Here is a 25,261-nt window from a genome sequence, read left to right as displayed (position 1 = left end):
TCAACACTCCGGTGCCTACCCCAGTCTGCATGGAGTGAATTTGGTGTGAACCCGGAGCTGAAATAACAGCAATAGAACATGACACAGGTGTTTCCACTGCTGCGTCGTTTTAACACTTCTGAAGAGAAATCATGCAGTACGACATGAAAGGTGAACACATTCTCCCCCTCACAATTTTGGACCTCTGGTGTTCAGCCTCTCCAGTAGAATTTGGACAAATTGGAAATAGTGAAGATCGAGTGTGCTCGTTCTAACCAACCCAATTCAAACCCCAGTCCAATACAGTTAATATAAGCTTCTGTAATTTTGTGTTACCCTCTCTGTGACACACACCTGTTACCATGGCTACAACGTATTTCCTCTGTTTTACTATGGGCTGTTTGGGTATCTATCTAGGGTGTGCTTGAGTGAAAATTCTTACAGCCTAAAACCTACTGCTTATTTTACCATTGATGTGCTGCATTCCATTTACATCGGAACTTGGAAACCGGGGCTGGGAGTTCAGCACGTTCCAGAGGAAAGTCTTAAAAATCCATGGATGCAAACGTATCCCAGGGTAGCCATTGTTAGCGATAACAACAGCTACGTGGTATTTGTGGCATACAAACAGCATAGCAACATTTCTATGGATTAAATACTATGTATGTGTGCAACTGATTTAAAAGGAGGAGTAGTGGCTCAAGATCATGGTGCGGCCTAGCCAGTCTCCGGACCTAAATCCTATAGAAAATCTGTGGAGCGAGCTGAAGCTTTGAGTTTGCCGAGGATTTGGAGAGGATCTGCAAAGAGGAGTGGTCCAAAATTCCTCCTGAGATCTTTACAAACCTGGTGATGAACTACAAGAAACGTCTGACCTCTGTACTTGCCAACAGGGGTTTCTCCACCAAGTACTAAGTAGTGTTTTGATAGGGGGTCAAGTACTTATTTCACTCAATGAATTGCAAAGTAATTTAAATCTTTTGTTTTATGTGATTTTCTGGATTTTCTTTTTTATATTCCGTCCATCCCTGTTAAGCTAAACCTACCATTAACAATATAGACCGTTCATTTCTTTGTTAGTGGATGATCTTACAAAATCAGTGAGAGGATCAAATACTTATTTCCTCCACTGTATGTTTTAATCAATATACTATTGTTAGCATTGAAAGCATCTTATTGATTCTTTATTGATCTTCTTATATTTCAGCGTTATCAATACGCTGAGACAAGGCAAAGTTTTCGATGAACCTGCTTCACCGGAAAACATGCTGCACTTTTCAGTTATTAATTATCCAAAGAGGAGGACGAGTAAAGCAATTTCTCCACTTTGATGTTATTGACAAAGTTAAATCAAAAGAACATTGTTTATTTTCTCATTCACTCATTCTCCCTTCTCTCCATTAGAGAAGGAGACAGTGATGAATCCCCATAATTATTGATCTTACAGTCTGCACCAGCCGAGTGGAGAGCTATTGTTGAAACTATTGGCGATTTCAACTTTTCTGATACAAAGTTTGATATAAACATATAGATTAGTGTTTCTTTTTTTTTCATCTATAACTCGTGCTTTTTCCTCTAAATGTTTGTTTATGTTTTTTGAGTGTCTTTGTGGGTTTATAATTGTGCTTTTCCTTTCACTGCGGGGTATTTGGTTCAATTCACATTGTGATCCAAATGAGTTCTGATTAACACAGCGGAAGGAAAATAAAAACTCAACTGCACGTCATTGTGCTATTGAATAAAGTTTGCTTTTGGTTCACAACACAAACAGAGCCTAATTTACCGGAATAACCGGCACAAATACATACGCTGTTACAACCCCAAGTTTATTGATTTGGTGGTTCCTATTTCCTTTTTTAAGATTTTGTGCGAGCTTCACTCGCAGTTATATAATCCGTCTAATTATTTGCAAACCTCAGACAATTGAAATTTCCTTTATAAGGAAGATTATGTTCTATTTACCCTAAGTGTATAGAGATGGCTTTGGGGCACAGGTCAGATATATATCTGTAAATATTTAATCAAGATATGACATCAAAACATGCAGGCTCACTGTAAATGGTCTTAATAAGGTCACAGCCTGAGTCAAATTACAGACACTGAGCACATAGCCAGTTGTTATTGAAGCCTTCTGTCAAAAAATATACTATATCCTAGCTTTGATTGGCATTAAATTAAAAGAAAACCTCACAGATTTATCACAAGGTGGCACACCACTTCTGTTACAGTTATACCTGGTCTACACTCTAATCCAGTGATTCCCAAACCGGAGCTGGGAGTTCAGCACGTTCCAGAGGAAAGTCTGAAAAATCCATGGATGCAAACGTATCCCAGGGTAGCCATTGTTAGCGATAGCAACATCTGCGTGGTATTTGGGGCATACAAACAGCAAAGCAACATGTCTATGAATAAAACACTACGGGCCTGATTTACTAAAGCTTTTCGCATGCAAAAACGTGCACAAACTGGACTGCATACGCAAATTTGCGTTGATGCTGATCTACTGGGCAAAATAGCACTGGCAACCCATTTAGCGGTCTTGCCTTAATGCATATGCAATGTGGGGCGTTTACACGCTATATTGCCTGTGATGGGAGGAGAAAATGTAAATATGCTATTTTAGGACGCGCAAAGTGATTTATCAAACCTGAAAATGAGCCTGACTGAATGAACACAGATGAAACCAGGGGCGGACTGGGACTGAAAAGCCATTGTAATGATCCGCTTTATTTATTTATTTATTTACTTCTTGACAAATAAGTCACACATCCATTGAAAGGAGACCTATGTGTCATCTTGAGAGAAACAGCAGAGCGCCCCCCTGGCAGCGGTTAGTGAGCTGCAGGTGAGTCAGTAGGAGCGCAGCACCTTTTTTTTTTTTTTTTTTACGGCAACATAGTCCATAGTTTTCTCTGTTTGATACGTCAGGTAATGATGGAGCTGTCCATCATACCGACGCAGGATTAAAATAATAATAATAATAATAATAATGGTAATAATCAAAATAAAAGGTCCTATGGACCCGGGGAACAAGATGTCCCTCGATATCAGTTATCTGCTCATCGCAGAACATCAGCTGTACTTTCTGTTCAGTTGCTACAAATTTCATTCTGCGCTTCCGTTGAGTCTGCGATTTCTCTTTCTCCATGTTGACAACCCTTGTCTAGCGTGAAATCCTCATTTAAATAGGGCGGTCTTAACCACTTCTGCGCCTGTAGTCAATTGCGGCAGCAATCTAAGTAGGTCACCCGCAAAACGCAAACCAGTAGCAGGCGCAGTCTTTAAGCTCGCGCACGCAAATTATCGCTCTCTATTTGGGATCTTAGTAAATCAGGCCCTTAGTGTGCAACTGAATTAAAGTGAAACACATACACATTGGTGTCCATTTGTAGCAGGAACTCTCATTTTCCTAGTTTTTCTCAGGAAGGAATGCCCCCTGACCTCGTCTCTGCATAAACAATACATTTTTTCAAGAAGGCTATTCACAAAATAAAAGCAATGTATGCTTTAATCAATATACTATTGTTAGCATTGAAAGCATCTTATTGATTCTTTATTGATCTTCTTATTTTTCAACGTTATCAATACGCTGATACAAAGACAACGTTTTTCGATGAACCTGCTTCACCGGAACATGCTGCACTTTTCAGTTCATTATCTAAATGGTTCCAGACCAGAAGATGACTCTCCCCAGAGGACGAGGAAAGCAATTTCTCCACTTTGATGTTATTGACAAAGTTAAATCAAAAGAACATTGTTTATCTTCCCTCACAGATTTATCACAAGGTGGCACACCACTTCTGTTACATTTATACCTGGCCTACACTCTAATCCATTGATTCCCAAATACTGTGTTGGGACCCACAGATCAGTCACAGGAAGTTGATTTTGGGGTCCCCAAACACATCTGCAGAATTTCCCCAAACTTTTATTTTATATGTCTATGTTTTAAATAATTCATTTTCCAAACATTTCTTGGAAATTACTTGTTTACTAGGGGCCATGTGGTTGGTGTAGTGGTCAGCCCTCTTGCCTTTGCAGCAAGAAGACCCAGGTCCACCACCCAGTAGGAACAAGGGCCTTTCTGCATGGAGTTTGCATGTTCTACTTGTGTGTGTGTGTGTGGGGGGGGGGGGTTTCTCCAGTTTCCTCTCACAGTCCAAACACATGCAATTTGGGGATTAGGTAAATTGGAGTGTGTGAGTGAATGGTTTTGTGTCTATGTATGTGTCCCTGAGATGGACTGGCGAACTGTCCAGGGTGTGACCCCGGTTGTCAAGATTGGCATAGCTCCACCCGTGACCCTCATGTGGAGGATAAATTGGTAGAACAGTTAGGTGTTAGAAATTGTAGCGAATTAGTTTCTACACACATTTGCTCTTGTCACGATCGTTAAAAAGTGTCTCCTTATAGAAAGTCTGGGAAACACTACCATAATTGAACCTTTGAAATAGAATACTTTCGAAATGCTGCTGGCATTATTTCAGTCACTTAGTGTCTGCCTTTTTGTATGAATATGGGCGAAAATTATGGGATTTTATCAGTGACAGGTAGCTCTAAATGAAAGGCATTACTGTCATTTCCACTTTATCTCTCATTTGATGGAGCTTATAGCTGGCTATAATTGTATACATGTACATGCACCTCCACCTTTGAATTGGAAATGGTCCACTGACACATCGCATCTGCCTTTGTGGATATAGTGGAAATCAATATGTGAATTAGAAATGGAGGAAATTCCAACAGTTGCTCTCCGGGGTGCATTATAAATGTCTCTTTCGATGGTATCTGTCAGGGTGGGAGGATCGACACTTCAGTCTACTAGAGTAAAGTGTGGATACTCCAAGTAGATAACAGATGTCAGCCTCCTGGATCGATGGCATACTGTCCTTTGGCTGCACCAGAGACGCGACTTGTACCATGAATTTCTGGCTTATTTGGAGCTGGAACGCCAACTGTGAGCTGCTCTCTGTGCAATTGGACTGGCGCAACAAACACGAGCCAATATGTATAATTTCCTGCACCAATTTGGTGTGAGAACTCTAAGTCAAAACAGGCAACCTTAAACAGTGTCAATTTGGAGAAAAACATGAATCAACATTGCTTAACGACACAGAATCTCTTTCGCACACTGAGCTTATGTGCTTTTTCTTAATAGCTGTGACTATTTGTGTTGTATTTACTGGTTGAAAAGTCAGAACCAGCTCGCCCAGCCCACAGTTCATCACTTCTTCTTCACACAGATGTACAGACACTAGCTGTCAACTGTTGAAAAGAGTGTCTGACTGTCTGCGTCTGTCTCACTGTCCCCTAAAACAGCCTTCCTGTCAATCAAATCCTCTCTCTTGTGTCCCTGACAGCCCCCCCCCCCCAATCTTTTTTAAAGTCTCCTGCCTCTTCCTGATTCACTTCTGTTTTGTTGGATGGTTGAAGGAGCACAAAAGACTTTCAGAGTGATGAAGGTGGAGCCAGGATCACAGTGTCCATTTTGAAGAACTAAAAAAAAACCCAGTAAATTGTAAAAGAGTGAGCAGATGCTGTTGATGAGTCTCTTTGATTTCTCAGTTGCTAGGCAGATGTGTCGGCATCCCTGAGTGACTTTCTGTAGAAACCGATGCCGTTGGTGTGACTGATATTGTTGCAATTACCGTTTTCTCTATATGAAGTGAGTGTTGTAAAAATAAACTTAGGCGCACTGTTAACACTCTTGCCTCGACACTGCCGTGAAACGTTGTGTTGCGTTTGATAAAATGTGGCAGCTAATAAAGGTTATTGTGTTCCTGCGAGGATTTAGTGAGTGGATTCAAAATTGAACCACAGGTATTTATAGACACCCCAACCTTCTGTCAAGATTAAAAGGATTAACTCCCAATAAAGGCGATGGAGAAACCTAATGAAATGTGGTACCCGACTTTATACCCACAAAATAATAGCACTGCACAGAAAAAGAGGACAAGGCACTTCAAAATATCCACTTTAGTTACGTGACTTTCAAGTGAGTCACATATTTCCATTCAATGTTAAAATGTTGGCTTCCCGTTCCTAGAAACTGCTCGGTCATCAATGTACATTATTTACACTACATTACATAAGATAATATAAGAGTACTCTGAGAGCGTAGAGGCTAACATACTTTACTATTTTTACATTTTGATCCACTGGATCAAGAGGACTTTCTGGATCTTTATCATTTAAATAATTGCAACTCATGACTATTGGAGCTCTGGAGCCCAAAAGAGGGCATTTGCCACTCTCTATATCACTTTTACTTGGAAATTCATATATGAAGAGTGTCACTAAATTGCTTGCATCTGTGGGCAGCACTGGTGGAGCACAATTCAGTTTAATGTCACCATGTAGCCAAAAAAAACGAGAGTTCAAATTGGGTTGCTGAAAAAAAGATACCTTCTCTGTCTGAGTGAATCGCTTAGCAACACGCTGCCAATATCCAAGGCCCTCAAATAGATTCATTTAAAAAGAAAAAAAAAAAAAAACTCATATTAACTCAAAGTCACGATGTCCAAGTAAAACTTTCCTCCACAAATGGTTGGATTGTTTTGTGTGAAGGGTTAATGAGACACCTCAGTGGAGCTGATTCTTATGGAATTAGATTTGTGTCAATATTATCAAACAACACTTTTTCAGAAGCAAAGTTCTTTGCGCTCCCTGACTGCGATCGCACTGTTAATGAGTTTTAAACCTATGAACCACATCTATATCAGTTCAGTCTGTGTGTGTCACCTGCTGTCGGCTGCCTCACTCGCTGCACTGGGAGAGAGATGGTCGTTGCCGTCTGGGCAGCTCCCAAGCCGAGTGACAGCGGCTGGATAACCTGCCTTCACCAGCTGACTGACAGAAATTTGCTAAATCAAAATAATTTTAATGTCGGCTCCATGGGAAGAAATCGACTTTATTTCTTCTCCCAGCGCAGCGAGTGAGGCAGCCGACAGCAGTTGACAAACACAGACTGAACTGATATAGATATAGGTCATATTTAAAACACATAAACAGTGGGAGAAATTGTGTGTGTAAGTGGACACATTTAATAAAATGGAAATGTACTTTTAAACTCATAAATCTGCGACTTTATTTTCTTGTATATTTGCCACTTTTAATCTCGTAAATCTGCGACGTGACGACTTTCGGTCCATGGAGCTGTCACTCCAAAACTCAAGTAGCCAATCAGCTTCCATGAGCGCTGCCTTGTGAGCCAGTCATATTCACACAAGAAGCTGCGGTGCGACCGGTGGAAATGCTCACATTGATTATAGTGGCAGCGATCAGCTCCGGTGACCGCGGCGTTGACGATGGTTCCCGGCGCCGATGGTCTTTGTGGTCTATTTTGGTTAGTTTAGAGCTATGCATATGTCAAAGCAAACGGTACCCACGTCTGTTTGCTACATTGTAACATTTTTCAATCGAACTGTAGGTGCACTGGTGGCTACCAGTTTGTTGAACTCGGTCTGAGACAAAACGTGTGGGGCTGAAAAATCAAGCTTCAATTGTTTTGATTGCGTGGCACTGTCTTTGTCTCCTCGGTGTTACTCATTTCATGTGACACTGAAAGATGTTTCATTGGGTCGGAATTGCTTTTGTCCATGGCATAATGTGCATTTAACATATAAATTATTTCCTTTAATTTAATATATGGAAAAGTAATGGCTATACTTCCAGTTCAAGACGGCTCCTTTAGGATTAACTGGGCTCGCCATTCAACATATTGTTGATCGTTTGCACGCTTATAGTTTTGTGTGTGCGACTACGCAAAAAACTTTGCCTCTTGGTTTATAGATGTAGTTGGTGTGATGAAAACAGCTTCAGTGAGCTCATAATACTGAAAATATCGCAGTAACGGTAATTAAATGATTGAAACTGTAGATAATTAGATTACTCGTTACTGAAAAAAGCCGAACTTTCAAACTCAACAACAGGCTTCATAATTTGTTGTTGCTGATCTGAACAGAGCTGTTAGATACCTGCATTTTCATTACAGACAATAACCAGAGTGTGCAGCAGCTTTTATGATCAGTGAAAATGTGGCTTTAGACTAATTCTCTTCTCTTTTTAACCAAAATTAGACATTTGCAAGCCCACATTAGGCCATAGATATAATTGCTTTTAAGTATGCATTTGTATACTTGAGTATTTTTATGTATGTTGTGTCTGTTTGGTGTTTGGCACACAAACAAAGCGACTGCGATGCATTCTGCACATGATTAATAGAGGGCAGTGTAGGTGTATTCCGTGTGACAAACAAGTAAACGTACTGTAGCTGGTGACAGACAAGGGCTTCTGTAGCGGTTTAACTTGCAGGAATCATCATTTCATGTTAGAAGAAGTCATAAGTGGAGTTCTTGGGTATACAACCATGGTATAAACAAGTCCTAGTATTAAAACCGCTAAAATCTTCTGTCATAAAGACAAAAAGGTTGGTTGTGATGACTCATCAAAAAAAGAGTGCAGGGGACCTCACGTTGGGTGCAGCATTGCAGAATGGTATGATGGCTGAAGAACAAGGACATTTTAGAGCTATATAGTAGCAATGTTCATTCAATAAAATATAATTTAGACATAACATTTTGATTGGAGTGACAGACAATTGACAAGCAATTGTTTTGTTTATTTTTGTTTATTTGTTTTTAATGAAAAATATAGAAAAACCCAAACCCGTTGGCCTGTAATTGAAATACCATGATATTGTGGTGTTATTTAAAGGTGAAGTAAGTAGTTTATAGTGACATCTAGAGGAGAGGCTGAAATTTACAACAAAGAACTGCTCCTCTGCTCACCCCCTCCCTTCCCTGAGCGCTACGGTATCCGCAGCCGGTCAAATGTCATCCTCGTCGTCTTTCTCCGTGTCAGCAGATGAGGTTCGTGAGGCGAGGGAGAGGGCGAGCTACCGCGGCCGTAGCAGACGAATCGGAGAGAGTGGAGGCGGGACTTCCGCTACAAGTAAAGAAACACTACGAAAATGAAACAAAAACTATTATACAGCGACTAGACAATGCAGGAGCACATAATATGTATACAAAAGTGGATTTTGGGTTATATAAACCCATAAATACTACACATTGTCCCTTTAAGATAATCATACAATCAGAATCTCAAAAGATCCCATGTCCAGTTAAAACTAGTCCAAAAATATCCAGCCTTACTCTTCACTTTCTCATATTTTAATATTCAGCGTTTTATATCATTTGACATTGACTGAGCTCTTTTTGAAACATTAGCAGGTCAAGTGTTGACCGTTCAGACATTTCAGGTCTGAATGTTAAGACATTTCTAAACATCGCTGCCTCTTCAGCTCCATTTTCTTGCCAGTTGTAATTATACAACCGCATTTTTGTGACATTGCTATTATGCAGCTCTTGCAGGTCTCTGCTTGCCAGGGCTTCTTAATTTGCATATCTTGTACAAAGTGTGGTCCTATAAATAAAGGTCAAGTGACTATGAGCTCACCAGAGTAAAAGGTGTGAGATAAATTGCATGCCCCCGGGCATCGGGAAGACTCGGACTGAGCTAAAACACATCTTCTGCTGAGGAAGAGTGTAATTATGTTAAAAGAGAAGGGGAGTGGGGGATGGATCAGGCCAAGAAGAAAACACCTTGGATTTAATGTATTCCTAGAAAGAAGTGGCTGTATAAAATTGAAACCCAGTGTTAAACATACTTTGACTCATCTCGAGTAGCATTGTGAATTACTCCTTCACGTCAAACGCATGCCAATCATAGTCTTTCAGTGTGGAGTGACAGGTTCTTTGTGTCACCTCTGGCAGTGAAACACCATGACGACGCTGCTGGACCTCAAGAGCAGTGTGCTGCGGCAGGTGCAGAGGAGCCAGTCGCTGAGGAGCCGACGGGAGACGCCGCCCTCAGCCAGCAGCCCCCTCACATCATATCCCGAGCCCTTACCTCGCAGGTGAGTCGTTGACACACATTTACAGATATTACTTTGAAGTGCTGAGGTTTTATGCTGTACAACTGATTCAAAATGTGGTATGCCGTGGTAGTAAGTGGGGCTGAAATGATTAGCCCACTTTGAACCTAAACTCCACCTCTGGAAAATGTTCAATAACTGCAGTGCACTATTGGAACTGCTGGGGGCAGTAGGCCTGTTTCTCCCATTGCATACACCAACTGTATTCTGACACAAGGAAGAAGAACGAAGGCATAAATTGGGCTTATATTTCAACAATGACTGATTCACTGAATGCCATTGCACTTATTACATGGCGTCTTGCAAAGAAAACATACAATTACAAGCAAAGCATTGCTTCCTCATAGTAAAATAGTCTGTTAGCTTGGCTGTTGAAATGCAAACATACCAACTGAATGTGTTCCACCAAAGTTAATTATGTTCTATTAATTCACACTCTTGCACATCCGCAAAATATCACACTGCTGTGAAGAGGGAGGAGAAGGAGAAGTAGTAGTCCAACATAATCATATTATTTTGAATTCGATTAGGAATAGTACCAAAATAACTGGCCACAACCATTCCATTCTTTGGTACCCTTCCCTTTGGGTACCAGAGTAAAATGGTAAGGTATTTAGACCAGCTCCACCCATCACAGTCTGCTGAATGGGCGACAGAAAAACACCATTCCCTTGAGATTGGTGTCAACATCCCATGAAACAGCCGTGAATGGCACTTCCATTATACAGTTCTAGCACTACTCGACTACTCGTTTTTTTTTTTTTTGCTTGTCCATCAGCCATAGTACCAGCTATAGTTACAAAAGGTGACATCCACAGACTCCTGTCCACTGATTGGTGATAGAAATTCTGAATGCGTTAATCTCAAACATTTAGCAATGAAATGGAAATGTCTTAAAACTTAATATTTAACAGAGGAGTGGTGTATTTAGCGACAGCACTGCTGAAAGCCAGCTATCATGTGCCAAATCACAACCTGTTCAGCCATATTTCAATTCAGTGACTGTCAGATGGAGTCTGCGCTCCGGTCATGGAGGAAGATCTGATTCTAATGATTCAGTTACACCAAAAACAACTGCTTTACAGGTCACTAGTGTGTGTGTTTGTGTATAAAACAACATCATGGCAGTTTCGCGCAGCCGTGCGATGACGACTCCGTCCATGTTGATGAGGTCGAGTCGAGTCAAGAAGAGCCAAGTAGTGCTAGAGGTATACAATGGAAATGTGCCTTAACCAAGCTGCTGGATGGCCTCCTTTGTTGTCTGTTGTATTGCGCTTGTTGTCGTTTCACCGGTATGACATCACGCTATGCGGCCATCGGGGGACTACCTTTTCCAAACCACAACATACATTACCAAACCTACCCGTACCATGATGGAAACACGGCATTTTATAGCCGCACTCATCATTATTTGGGAAAATTTAATTTCTAGGTAGCTGAAGATTTAACATCACATGCTCATTAGCAATAATTCTTGTCTGTTATTAATCTATTTTCCTTTCTGCTTAAGCTGCAGCTCATCATTTCTTGTCAGCAGCGTTTTAATGTGGCTGGCATTTATTCCACAGTTGTGACTTGCTGTGAGGAGGCCATGCACAAGCTGCCTCTCCCCAAAGGAAACATCTCCTCGCTATTACATGCACAGTCAGGCTCTGAGGGGATCACAAATGCTGCTCTCTTGTATATCAGTTTACGCCACATGGTTCTAATGTCCTCACGTCTCCTTCAACAACATAGTACAGCACACCTCTCTCTCTCGTTGACTTGAGTGATACACCTTTTTGTATCAGAGCAAATCACTTTTTTATATGTCTATGTATGTGTTTGAGTGTGTATTTGTACTAAATGTGTGTTAAAATTGTTTTTTTTTCTGTTTTTTGTCTGTTTGGCAGACCTTTGTTGCCATGGTTACGGTCATAAACACAGAGCAATGGCTGTGGAACGATTACAGATAAAAGAAACAAAAATTAACCAATCTTCTTGTCCGTCTTTATTTAATATTATGTGATTTACTTCACAATTACTCAGGCCACTAGAGGCCACTCTACTATGGATTATGTCAACTGTTATTGAAGACAATCTGTAGGGTTGTTATTTTGGTGGGAATATTTATCAATCGATGATGAATTTGTTTATTGTTGCCATAAATTCATACATTTGCCAAATCTACATTTCATAGCATCCACATAATCATATACATAAATCTGTGGCTGTGTCAAGATGAATCCTTCATAGTTTAGTTATTATAATTATTAATAATTAGTTACAGTGACATATGAGTGTTTATACTGACCACAAAAAAATGACCACAGTATGTCTATTGTTTTGTTTTGTGTTCATTTGATTTTGACCTTGTGTTTTTGTCAATTATTTTGTATGCATACTGTATAGTACGTACTTGTATTTGTACAAATGTGTGTCCACTGTAAGAGCTTTTGTACCTATGGATGTTTGTATGTGCACACAGTAAACATGTATTTGTATGTGCACTGTATGTCCGTTTATTAGTATTTGTCATTATTTTCTGTCGTTGTCTTACAACATTCTGTAATGTCTTGAATAATGTCTTGTGTTTGTTTACTTGTCTGCTTTGTCCTTGAGTGCTTTGGACAATAAACTGGCCTTTAGTGTATGATGTTGCCTGGTCTGGATCTTGTCTGATCCTTTCCAATGTTTTTTCTTCTTCTTCTTTCCTTGTCTGCTTTGTGGCACAGGTAAAATCAGGAAGCTGCTTTTTTTCTTCTTTTTTCTTTTTTCTTTTTCATCAGTCTTGTTTTGAAGCTTCATCTGAAGCCAAAAGTAATAGTATGAACCTGAGGTTTCTATAGCAACCTAAACACAGGCAGCTACCACCACGATGTGAACTTGTAATACGTGTAATGAAGACCATGTCTATTTTTAACACAGCAGATAACCTTAGATGCTGTGTTGAGGACTGATCAATTTTGGATTTGAAAGACATTAATTAATGTTTTATTTAATACACATATAGTATATAATACTGCCTCTCTATGGCGTGTTAATGATATATTTTTAATTATGTTTAATCTGCTCCATAGAACCCTATTTGTGTTCTCTGAAGGATATTTTAAACTGTCAGTATCTCACCTTTTTCTCCATCTTCCATCTTCCTAGTGTTACAGCCCTCACACTGAGCCTCAGCCGTGCACATACTCTGAGCACTCATCATTAGAGGCAGCCTGTTGATCTTTGTTATCCTCTCAGACTGCTGCTGACCGGCCTGGACTCCGACTTTAATAGAGAATTTGCAAATGAGGCCATGTAGATTTGGGCCACTCCGTCCACAGTTGTTGACCCTGCACCAGTTGACTGTCCACGCTCAGCTCTCTGAGCAGCAAATGGCACAATGGAGGTGAACATGTTTAATTAAAAATAATCAGAATATGGTTTCGAGCCTTTATTGTGGTTGGGATGTGGAGTTAGATTCACAAGACGCTGCCACAGGTGAGCTTTACTTGGCATTTCTGTTGCATAAAACCAAAAGGGATTTACATTCATAGTGATCGCGTGGCTTATTTTTGTTAACTTATTCCACTTCCATCTTCAACAGTGGTGACCTTTATATTACACATCTGACTTTATTGGATTTTGAATCATGAGCTTGGTGCAGACTCATTTAATAATTTCACTCCTTGGTTTAATTTGAGTGAATATATCATATTTGTCTAATCAATGCGGAGTAACAATTTGAAATGATACTAAATGGGATTTATAGGATAAGGTCTATATCAGTCAATATTTTACTCAATGGTTACAAAGCCATTGAAAATACCAAATCAATATTTTAGTTTTTTCCTGATTTGAAAATCCTATTAATTATTATTTAATTTTCACAGTCAGATTTGGCAGAGATTTTGGCACTTATATGAGTAATCATGCAACCAGAACAGTTAAAATCCAGTGCATACCTGTGCGGTGGTTAGCAGTGGTACCTTCCAGCATGCAAGTTGCAGGTTTGAGTCCCAGTTGAACTCAGTTTGGCTTCCTCTCATAGTCCAGAGACACACATATTGGGATTAGGTTAATTGTTATATAACTATAATTGCCCATATGCTAAATGTGAATGTTTTTTTTGTTGGACCAGCAGGTTGGAAAATTGTCCAGGATGAATCCTCCCTTTCCCGTAATGTGAGCTACGATTGACTCCAGCTCAATCCCATAACATTCTAAATATAAGCTACATAGATGTGTGTGTATGGCCAATGAATAAAACCGAGAATGTGACTGAAAACTGTTGTGGAGCTGCAGAACGCCAGTTAGCATACTCTGATGACACTGCGACCTATTTGCATTCAGCTTGGTGTCAGCTGGTTTCATCTCGTTTCTTCCCCACTACTCTCTGTGCTCATTTCATTTTATATTAGAAATCCAACTTTTCAGTCAAGCTGTTCTCTATGATTTTTTTCTGTCGTCGGAACAAGTATGAACATGTCACTGAGGCAGATCCCACAATGAATACATGTTAACAAGCTGCCACTTCCATGCTGTTTATCTAAAACCCTGCAACAGCGTTGTCTGACAAAAATCACCATACACCGCACACGTTACATACGTTGTGCTGAAGTAACAGCGTATTTTATTTGAGCTGTTTTCTCATGTGAACAGTGGTTCTCTGAATCACACCCGATAGTCCAGACATCAGTGGATTACTTACAGTTGACAGTTGCCCTTTCCCACATGCAGTGCACAACTGGAGAGCTTCTGTGTGAGACATGTTTTTTTTTACCCACTCGAAATATTTCATTAGATTTTGGAGCAGGGTGGAGACATGGCCAGATATAACACAGCCTCTGTACCAAGCATTTGGCAGTTCATTAGATTCAGTCGTTACAAAGGCCACATGTACTGTTCCTCGTAGAAAAAGAGAGTTCAGGGTTGAACCGCGGGTGTAAAAGCAGCTTTGGTCTGTAACAATGTCCGACCGGGTAAAAAAGTGCTGTGCCATCATCGCTGTCAAGTGCAGAAAGTAGACGACGCCAAGTTCACACGACATGACATTCAGAGTTAGAGGATTTCTGTGCAGTCACTGTGAACTCACACTGCGTTCCGTGAGTGATCGGTGACACGATACGATTTAATCGGAATTCAATATTGTTTCAAACGTAGGGTGTAGGGTTGCCACCTTTCAGAAAGGGCCCCTCCTTGGGGGCCATGACCACCACGGAGCCGACTAATCTAGGACATCTAGGCGCGTGTTGTAAGGGCGTCAGGGGTTTTTCTCGGAAAATTTCACTATGGAGAGTACATGGCGAGGGATCGGAGGTGGGTTGGTGCAGAGCATTTGAAAATTGGAGGTAAAAATGGGGCATTCTGAGGCTTTTCGAAGGACCATTATGGTGACTCATGAAGTAAGGGCAAGTAACTCAAAACGGGCACGTTACCACAGACGCGGAACATTACAGAACTCTGTATTACAGAAAATATGTACTTTGGGAAGCAGCTGGGGGAACACATGAACAAGAAATGTCTTTATTGGCAAGATATAACTAGGGATGCACCGAAAATCAGGAAACAGTTGGCCCGAAACCATAATAACTTATTTCGGAAAACCGAAATAAGTTATTATGCTAATTCTGTACCATTGTTTTATTTTTATTTTTATAATTTTGCTGTCATGGCAGGGACTGTGTGTATTTACCTCACTAAAGTCAAGGAATTGCAATTATAGTATATTCTATTATAGTGCGCCCCCTCATCTGGTGCAGACCGGCCTTTTTTGTCTGCTCACCGCACCTGCACTGTTGCTTCTCTCTCTCTTGCGTTGTGCGCCGCTGCTGCGCTCTGCGCTTCTCCTCCAATCGATCTGTCCGTAGCAGGCACAGACTGGATAATTTCTCAACACGCAGTTTTATCTTTACATCCGTTAATAATCCTTATGACGACGATCGAGTACAGTCGCGGATGACGTGCAGGCGATCCAAGTAGATCTTAGTGTTAACAACTCTTAACAGTGCACTTTTCATTGTTTTCACTCCGTGGTCTCAATCTTTTTGTAGAAGACGCTGTAGTTTAGCTGTAATTAAGGGAATAACAGATTAATCAGATGAGCTGATGTCTTTAGTTAACGGTGAGCAGCACCGATGTGTGGCGTCTGTCGCTAGGCAACGGTGACAGCAGTACACGCACAGAGGACAGGCGGAGATCCCGCCACGACAAGTTTAGTGGTAGTGATAGTATTCCCTGTGTTTTATTTTCATCTTTATCTTTAGTGTTGATGTGTGTGTGAGACAAATGGATTGGATATTTAAGGAAATACGAACAATCCGCAACATTTAATTTCCAAATAAAGGACGATTCCGTATTTTACGGGACGGGTGGCAACCCTAGTAGGGTGTAAAGTCCTTTTCGTTCTGTAAAGACCTGTTTGAAATTCATGCTGCAGTCTCATAGACTATTCAAATTAGCATTAGCAGAGGGTGCTCACAAGTCTTAACCATGTGACTTCGGCAAAGGTAGCCTCGGGACCGACAGCACATTGGACATGCAAGCCTGACTCATAAATACAGTATCTGTGTGTCAGCGTCACCTGTGAGCTCTGGGCATGTTTTCATGGGTGATACCTTAAATAAAAATAGAGCTGCACTCAATACCGATCAGGTTGACAGACTTGTGCTTCTGGGAAATAATGTCAACAGGTCCTTTTTTCAAAATTGCTCTAAATAGAAATGGGTCATTGAAAATGCTTGAATTTTGTGCAAGAAATAAGTTGAGTTGATATTTTGATAAATGTTTGTTATGACGCCACCTACTGTTTCATGTCCTCCATTGCTTGATGTATGTAGACTAGGCCTACGCAGGACAAACATTGAGTGAAAATCACTAGCGGTGTTGTGGACACTGTCCACAATCTCTCTCCACCGTTGACTTCAGATTCCGTGCAGAACAATGAGCGAGTAATGTTAAGCAAGAGAGAGCAAATGACAACGTGATGCCTGAGAAATTAAAAATTCCAAGATCTCTGTCTCCCCCACAAAAAATTCTCTTACAAGTTGCCCTCCCATCTCAGCACATTTGGTCCTTGAATTTGAGGGAATTGGTCTTGGAAAGTTGTTGAATTTGATGTCAACCAACCACTGTCAGTTATATGTTTTAACCTAGAACTTATGTAACATTATTACATTTTAGCTAAAAGCTGTTGGAGCCTCCTCCTGTTGTCAATTCCTGTTTAGAGAGTGTTTATTCTAACCTATTCTATCGAGGTTTGTGACTACTCTTAATACCAACAGAACTGTTAATAACATTAATAAGTATTATACATTTTAATAAAATGTGTGGAGTATTAAGAGGAGTGGCACAGGGGGTGGCCATTGTAATTTAATTCATCATGACTATTTTTATTTAAGTGGCAGCCCTATTACACAGTCATTCACCAGCATGAGCCCTTGTGTGTTACTTAACTAAAAAGTCTTTACTTGGAATGAATCGATACCTTTATATTCCATGTCACAACCTTAAAACTGAACTTTTTCTCTACAGAGCGCCCCCTACGGTTTTGTAATACATACAACACCACCTTAAACCATCCATCCTTCACATTCTGCTTTTAACCTCACTGTCTGGGGATCTCTCCTGAGACCCGAGACTACACAAGACCTCCTGATTCTGAGGATTCTGGGTTGGCCGCCCTGATTTTGCAAGCCGGTTTTAATGATGGTAGGGGGAGTGGAGACAACTCCCAATCTCCCCACAGCAAGACATTTAACCATGACTAGAAAGCTGTTCAATTTGCTTAAAAATCCTGCATAGTTCCATTTTAAGTGTCTATCAATATCAAATTACACGTACTGGTTTTGCATCTTTCTTCTTTTAACTTAATATAAGTTCACATAGCTCACACGCTTATGTTTGCTGGATTGCAACCAAAATCACAATTCTGGGGCCAGTTCAGGCTCTTCTTTTTTTCCCAGTCTGTGAAAAATTGCCCTTTATTGCTTGATATCAGATAGTTCAAGTTCTCACTCAGCCATTGTACCACTTGGCAAGGAAGTATAAACTGTGAAATACAATTGTGAAGCACCCGGGAGGATCCAAGTTGGAAATAATTTCACACCAGGCCGTCGTTCAGTCTGTCAGTATGCCGATCTGCAGGAGACGGCTGGTCCTTCAACAAGTTATCGGACGGAGAGATTCGGTCTGAGCTGTCGCGACCGAATCTCCGCCACTGACGTCTTTTCACCTGTTGTGATCTCGTGCTCGATCAAATGTGTAATTGAAGTAAAACAAAAGTGTCTGGTGTGTAGTATTGTAGTGAGGGTTTGGCTCTTGTCATGGACACCCTCAGTTATGATTGGAGCTGACGGGTCGATATTATACAGTACATTGACGACCATGAAGAATTCGATTAAAAAATCATCTTATTTCATTAGCATACTTGCAGATGTCATAATGTCTTTCATGCTGCACATGACAGTGATGTCTGCACTATTAATTACTATGTATGCACTGCCATATTGTATTGGAGTCTGGCGCGAGAGCCCGCTGTCACCTTCACGCTCCATATTAGCGCAGTGTTTAAAAAACATAATTCTATCAGATGGAACAAGTGCCCAGTGTTTTCTATTTATGTTTTTCATCTGATTTACTCTAAAAATGGAGAACTATATTGTAATTGAAGTGTTTGAATGTTTGAACAACCTGTTTCCTAGCAACATCATATCAGTTTGTTATTCTGGTAGCATGTGTTTGTGTGTGTGTGTGTGTGTGTGTGTGCGTGTGAGAGGGATGGAGACAGAGATAGAGTTTTAAAATCAAAAATCAAAATGAACTGTTATTTCAATATCCAGGCTTGATTTTCTGCTCATGAACACATCATTCCACAACTTGACACAAAGGATTCCAGACTGTCTGGGCAAATCCTCATGCTGTTTGACTGATAGACATCATTCTGAAAGGGAAAAAAATGCCTTGGATGAAAATAGATGTGGCAGGAATTGAGTCTCATAGCGCCGGCATTACAATCAAACAAGGCTTATTTTGTACTACATGTGCAAATGAAACCTCAGATCTCTTTAGGGGGAACAGGGTTTATTTGTGGAGTCGTTCGCAGATGGAAGCCTGAAGCTTTTAAACACTGCCTGAGATTTTTCAGATGAGAGAGAAGAAGAAAAAAAACAACTCTTTTTGTTTAGTTGTTTAGTTTTTGCAACAATCACGCAACAATGCAACCTGTAAAGTTAAGGGTTCAATTCCCAAACGAGTATTGATGCTGTTTTTGAAATATAGCTGAATAAAAATGTATAATTTAATTAATTAATTTAAGTAATTTATAATACCTAAAAGTTACTGGCTTTTTAGACAGTTCCATAAATCCAGAATAATCCACAGAATAACGGCTAACTCTGTAGCTGCAGATCTGCTCCCGTAAATTAAAAACTGTGCTGGTGTCTAGTAATTAGCACTTGTGGTTTTTTTTCTTTCCTTTTTAATGATAACATTGTACCATGCATCACGAACTGATTAAAGGTTCCAGCAAGCAGCTTTAATTAAATGCATCCACCTCTTCACATGTTACGGTTTTGACACCAGTGCAAACCTGACCAGCTCTCCCAGCATGGCTGCCATTAGTCTTCACCAATGCCTCAGGGGTTTGCCATCCGCTACCCCCACCATGGTGAGAGTCAGTGGGTGCTGGGATGGGCTGCCACACGCCCGCTGTGATGCGATGACGCTAATAAAGGCGCGTGACGGGGGCCCCTGTGGACGACTCTTCTGCATAATGTAGTGGGGAGGGCATGAGACATGAGAAAGGAGGCTGAAGCTGGGAGGGTGGGTGAAAAGTGGAGTGAGGTGAGGATTTGTAGGCAGATGGCACAAATGATGTGATCACGACGCTTGTGCCACCGCTCAAATCAGAGTTGCAGTCTGCCCTGGCTATTTCTATACAGGGCGGGGGGGGGGGGGATGTGAGAGAATTGGGAGGAGGGTGAGAGAGGTGAGGATGAAAGTGGTGGTATTGGTGGTGGTGGCGGTGGTAATTGTAGGGGGGGATTCCCAAGGTGTTGAGCCCAGCTTTTCTCTCCCCGAATGTGTCTGCATCACCATGACAACTGTGGCTGGCGGGAGTCCGGGAATTCACTCGCACCTGGAGGAAACGGAAAACATCATTTGCATTTTGCACACAGCTCCGCTCATCATAGTAGATTAACTTGCTGCATGCGGAGTGCAGACATGTTAATGTGGACCAACTCTGCTTGGTGTGGGGGGGGGGGCATCAGATAAGAAGGTGATTGACAGATAATAATAAAAAAAAAATCAATTGCCTGCAGGAGTCCAGTAGCCCATCATGAGCAGAAAACAGATCATGTTTACTGAAGTGTGTTGCTGCCGCGCCAGAAAAATAAAAATGGATCACTCAGTATGTTGCCATGCACAGTTAAGTCGTCCTAAGCCATTTAATTGGATTACTGTCCTTGTCAAACACAAACACTCGCAGGGAATCGATTTATTGAATGAAGTGTGTCCGTCTCCGCTAGGCTCGGTGGAGATATGCCCCCATTTCAGCTTGTTAGTATTAGGTCGTTTCCTGTTGACCTATCCACCTTACTCCTGGAGGCGCTACGGGAGAAATGATTGTGGAAGAAACTTCCCGATCAGAAGCTGAAGCGGCTGTAAAGTGGTTCTTTCCAGTGGCAAGAACCTGGCTTCAGGATCACGCTGTTCACGCCTGCAAATGCATGAAACTAAAACCCAGGCTTTGGCGATGACCGAGGCTGTCGCTTAAACTACAACCTCATGTATAATAACAGAACATTTCATGTTATATAATAACTCACGTTTAAATGAGATTACAAAGATTGGGATATCCATGTTTTGAGCCAAGGTGATGCCAGTTTATTAAAAAAAAAGAAAAGTGCCAAGTGCCATTTCACCCACTGCAGTCCTCCGATGCAATGGTGTATGCAACATTTCATACACAAGGGCAACATAATGTGCTTTACAATTTGAACAAAACCTAATTATATCAAATAAAACAGAGTACAGAGTAATTAAAAGAAGAAATAAAACTGGATATAAAAATGGAGCATAAAATATGACGATACTTAAAGCAGACCTAGACCGGAAGTTGTGTGAAGTGTGTATCTGCGTCATTACCTTGTTTAAGAAGCCCTGAAGGTTCTAAACAAACAGTTCAGCAACTGCTGAGAACGCTGTGTTTTATTGTAATCTCGGGCTCAGTGAGATCTCTGAAAAAACCCGGTCCGGTTACATAGACAGCAGTTCTCCTGAACAGCAGATCGTCCTGCTCCGGGCACTAGTCCGGGCACATCCGGTTGCGTACATTGAACCGCAGAAGAAGAATAACGTCCGTTGTGGAGGTGTTTCACGAGCGACAGTGTCTTCTGACTCTGGGTCTGACTCCTGGTCAAAGTCATAAAAGGGACTGCGGCGGGGAGTTGTGAAGAAGCTATTTTTAAACACTGTTAAAACAATGTTTTGATAATGAGTAGCAGTGCATCCACCGTTCCAGAAGGGGGAGCTGCGCTTCTGAGAGCGGATGTGCTGAATATTATTGGCCAATCACAAGACTCTGTCTTCTGGGGGTGAGAGTTCACTCTGAAATATCGACTCAGGAACAGCGTCAGAAAAGAGGATTTCAATCGGCTCGTTTACAGCAACTAGGAGGTTTTTGACCACAAAAACAAGTTAATGTATGTAAGTAGACCTCCATAACTATATATGCAACAGGACCACTCTATGTGACCTTTAACAATTATTAAAATAATTAAAAATAAAAATTGTAAAATGCTTTAAAAGAGTTCAATCATAAGCATATGATAGTGACAAGGTCATTTGTCCCTGTCATGTGAAAATATGTGGCCAGCCATGGCAAAACCAGTCACAAGTCTACCGAGGGACATTTTGAGTTATTTAGGGATTACACAACTTTTAACTAAATGTTCAAACAAAATAATATTGTTGTTTTAACATCTAGTTAAAAGTTTTCAAATGATTATATAATACTGATTCATTTTTTCATTTCCCTGGCATGACAGGGAATTTGCTTCCATCAGTGACAGATGCTCCTCCGTGGTGTCTGTAAACAGGACGCAGTCCCAACGTCTTTGAAACCCACAGTGTTTTCACTTCCTCTCCAGAAATATCCTAATGCCACACTGATTAGTACAACATGCTTGTCGCCTCAGTCTTTCTTGCTGTCTTTCTTTCACATTCACATATTTTCCCAAGTGTTTCCATCTCTATTTTTAGAGCTGAGTTGTCAATCAGCTCCCTCTTCTTGGCAGGATTTCCGAGGAGAGCGTGGAGTTCTTTGAGCGCATGAACGCTGTCCTCCAGAAGCAGGAGAACATGCTGCGGGCCGCAGACGCCGAGGTAACCCCCCCTCGCCCCCCCTCTCTCCTCAAATCCCCTACATTTCTGTGTGTTGCACTGTTGATGAGCATGTAGTGAGTAGAGTTCCAGCAACTCACCGCCACGGCCAGCGTGACGTCTTTGGACAGAAGGGCCGGGTTGAGTTGGGTGCTCAGAAGACTGGAAGCTCAGCTGTGACAAGCTGCTGTCAGTATCTATGTTCAGCTCCTCCTGCTGCCACAGCTAACAAGGCAACGACACTTCGGCAACATGTTTACTTGGAGTTTGACAACTTCATTTAAAAAATAAATAAATAAATGCATGTCTTCGCAGAGTGAGGAACTAAGAGCAAAGTGTTCTTCATCAAAACATAAGGAACAGCCACACCACATGTTGAATTTTCTTGACTATTTTCCATGTTTTTATTGGCCATCTGATGCATATGAGCTGGCCAATAAATCAGATGATTTGAGCCTTCGAGAGAAATTTGTGCTGATTTGAAAACAATGTTCCTAAACTCCTATTGGATTGTTATCAGAAACTAAACTTTTTTGGTAATATTTTCAATGTCCAAAATAATAATTATGATTTTACGTGTATATATTGGTCAATACAGGTGTAAGCTGTGACAACTGCATTTGGGATGTGTTGAATATTAGTTTTTTGGTTGTTGTAGATCATTGGTTCTCAAAGTGCGGAAGCATTTCTGGCGGCCCACAATGAATTACAGTTGATATTTTTAATCCAGGAGCTACTAAGTTTGTTAAATGTTTATTGGACATTACTGGATACAGACCAATAAGTGTAAACTGTAGAACTGCAATAATACAAACGGGATTTATTTCTGTTTTTTCTCCTTTGGCGGCCCTCAGTCCAATGTTGGGTTCCTAAATTGGCCCTCAGGTATCAAAACTTTGAGAACCCCTGGTGTAGATGTATTAATAGCAGAAAAAGTATATATATATATATATTATAAATTGATGTGTGAGTCAGTTGTTTAATCAAGAAAAGTTGTTATTATTTTGTGGTTCTCCAATCAAAGGAGAGATTTGCATTCTAAACTCTTTGTGTGGTTTCTTTGAAACACTAAAACAAACAGGAACTGTAATGGTAATTGGTTCTGTTACTTCTTAAAGCTGATGTCAGTGTAGACAGACATTAGAATAAAATAACACAGTAAAATGTAAAATTAGACAGTCTCTGTATATTAAAGTAATGAGGAATGAAAAATGAGGAGGCAACCAGATAAATATAACAAAGTCAACAACAATAAATCTACAGTCCGGTGATTCCCGGTGATGAACTTATAATCTCCTCTCTTCTGGTTGTAGTCACCAACGGGTGTTTTTTTGGTGAAACTATGTTTTGTATAACCTCACAGTGTGAAAGAGGAGCCTGCACTGTGCCGCCGCCCCAGGAACACGTGGACCAGGCTTTTATCACCGACAGAATCAGCAGGACGGAGGTGTGTCCGCTCAACTTTTCCATTTTCCATCGCGTTTTTTAACGGGGATTATATTATAAAGCCACAGTCGCAGAACGCCGTCATGTGTTTGTTGCTGTTGTTTGTGTTTCGTCTAATCCTTGCTTTCGATGTGCAGCAGAGCAGAGACGTGAACTTGACGGAACATGAGCTTTCACATTTGAAGGGCTGTTATTAAGTGGAAAGTGTGTTTTCACTGCAGCTGGACCTGCTATACGAGGAAGCTGTGTACACGGTGGTCAACAGGGTCGGAGTGCCTTCAACAGAGCATGTGAAAAGTGACGAAGAGCTGTTCACGTATTTGCCCAAGGTATATCCACACATATGTACTGTATGTATGTATGTTTACATCAGAAGAAAACAATCCCCTGAGCTCAGCGTTGCTGATGTTTGCCTCCCAGAGAGCCTTTGTTGGTTGTGAGGCTGTGAAAATCAGATGTTCTCGCCTCAAACCTGATTAAACATCAAAGCAGAGTCACACAGTGTTGATATCCACCTGTGATGATACGTTCATTCTCAGCTGAAGGACCTCGGAGTTAATCTTCTGTTTATTTCAAGACGTTTTGTTTCCAGCAGGTCAGGAACTCTGACTAAAGAAGCAAATATTTTATTTAAAAAAAGGTCAGGTTTAGGAAGAACGTTTTCATGATCTGAATGCAGAGAGTTTCCATGGTTGTGCATGAACAGCTTTTTTCTGTCTGATCATTCCTCCCAAGGTGTTTGATATGGGCGAGGAGGAACATGACATCATTCTCCAAAAAGTCCAAGAATCCAAGGTGAGTGACTTTGTACAGGACTCACTGTTTCTTCACAGGTTGTCCTAGCAGTACATGTTCACCTCTGCTGTTGCCATGGAGATCTGCAGCCCTCGTGTGTCAGATTTATCCAGGAAATTTCCATTATGGTATTGATGAGACTGTATGTAAGTCATATTCAAGGTTGAATTTTTAACCTTCAGATTAGATTTCTTGCATTGTAAAAACAAGTTCATATGTTGTGCATAACAGGAAGTACCATTCCACACAGTTTAATACTTTTCTTTTCTTGGGCGTAGAACCCAACAGTGCTAATGAATAACATGTTGTAACTAGTGTATTTGAGTTTATTCTGCTCCATAAGCAGACTCCTCAAGCCAGAATTAGTTTGAATAATGACGTTTTGTCGGTTGCTCGCAGGTAAAAGTCAGCTTGGACAGCAAAAGAAGCACAACACATTGACTCATTTTAAATGTATCTGTATTTATGATGCATTCATTGCCTTCTGAGTTGACAACTCAGAAGTTGGAACTGGTAGTGATGTCAGTAGCTGATAAGGCCCAGGTATACTTCTGCGCACAGCTGAATTTCAACCCCACCAGTAGGTGGAGTAATAAGCCCCTCTCACCAAGCAGAAAAAAAACAATTTCGGCAACAGAAGAAGTAGTCGCCAAGGATAGTCACCCCGAATCCATCCAACAGACCTTTCAGCTGATGGGCCGCTCCAATCAGATGTGTCAGAGGGAGCGCAGAAGTACACCAGGGGCCTTTAAAGAT

At 40.9% G+C, this 25,261-nt stretch overlaps 1 protein-coding gene across 1 annotated transcript in view; it reads left to right on the top strand.

The window, feature by feature from the left end:
- baiap3 (BAI1 associated protein 3) overlaps window positions 1–25,261 on the top strand; it is a gene marked incomplete at its 3' end in the record, with an annotated part of 53,944 nt that overhangs the window by 5,107 nt on the left and 23,576 nt on the right. Inside the window, 5 exon segments of the mRNA XM_083895877.1 lie at window positions 9,756–9,898; window positions 22,180–22,267; window positions 23,628–23,711; window positions 23,932–24,039; window positions 24,446–24,505. Coding sequence (XP_083752003.1) covers window positions 9,765–9,898; window positions 22,180–22,267; window positions 23,628–23,711; window positions 23,932–24,039; window positions 24,446–24,505 — 474 coding nt within the window. The 5' untranslated portion in view covers window positions 9,756–9,764.

The sequence above is a fragment of the Microchirus variegatus genome (assembly GCF_963457635.1).
Source record: "Microchirus variegatus genome assembly, chromosome: 10".
Taxonomy (NCBI): domain Eukaryota; kingdom Metazoa; phylum Chordata; class Actinopteri; order Pleuronectiformes; family Soleidae; genus Microchirus; species Microchirus variegatus.
Note: the sequence above shows the minus strand (reverse complement) of the source record. Positions and strands in the feature narration are given on the sequence as shown.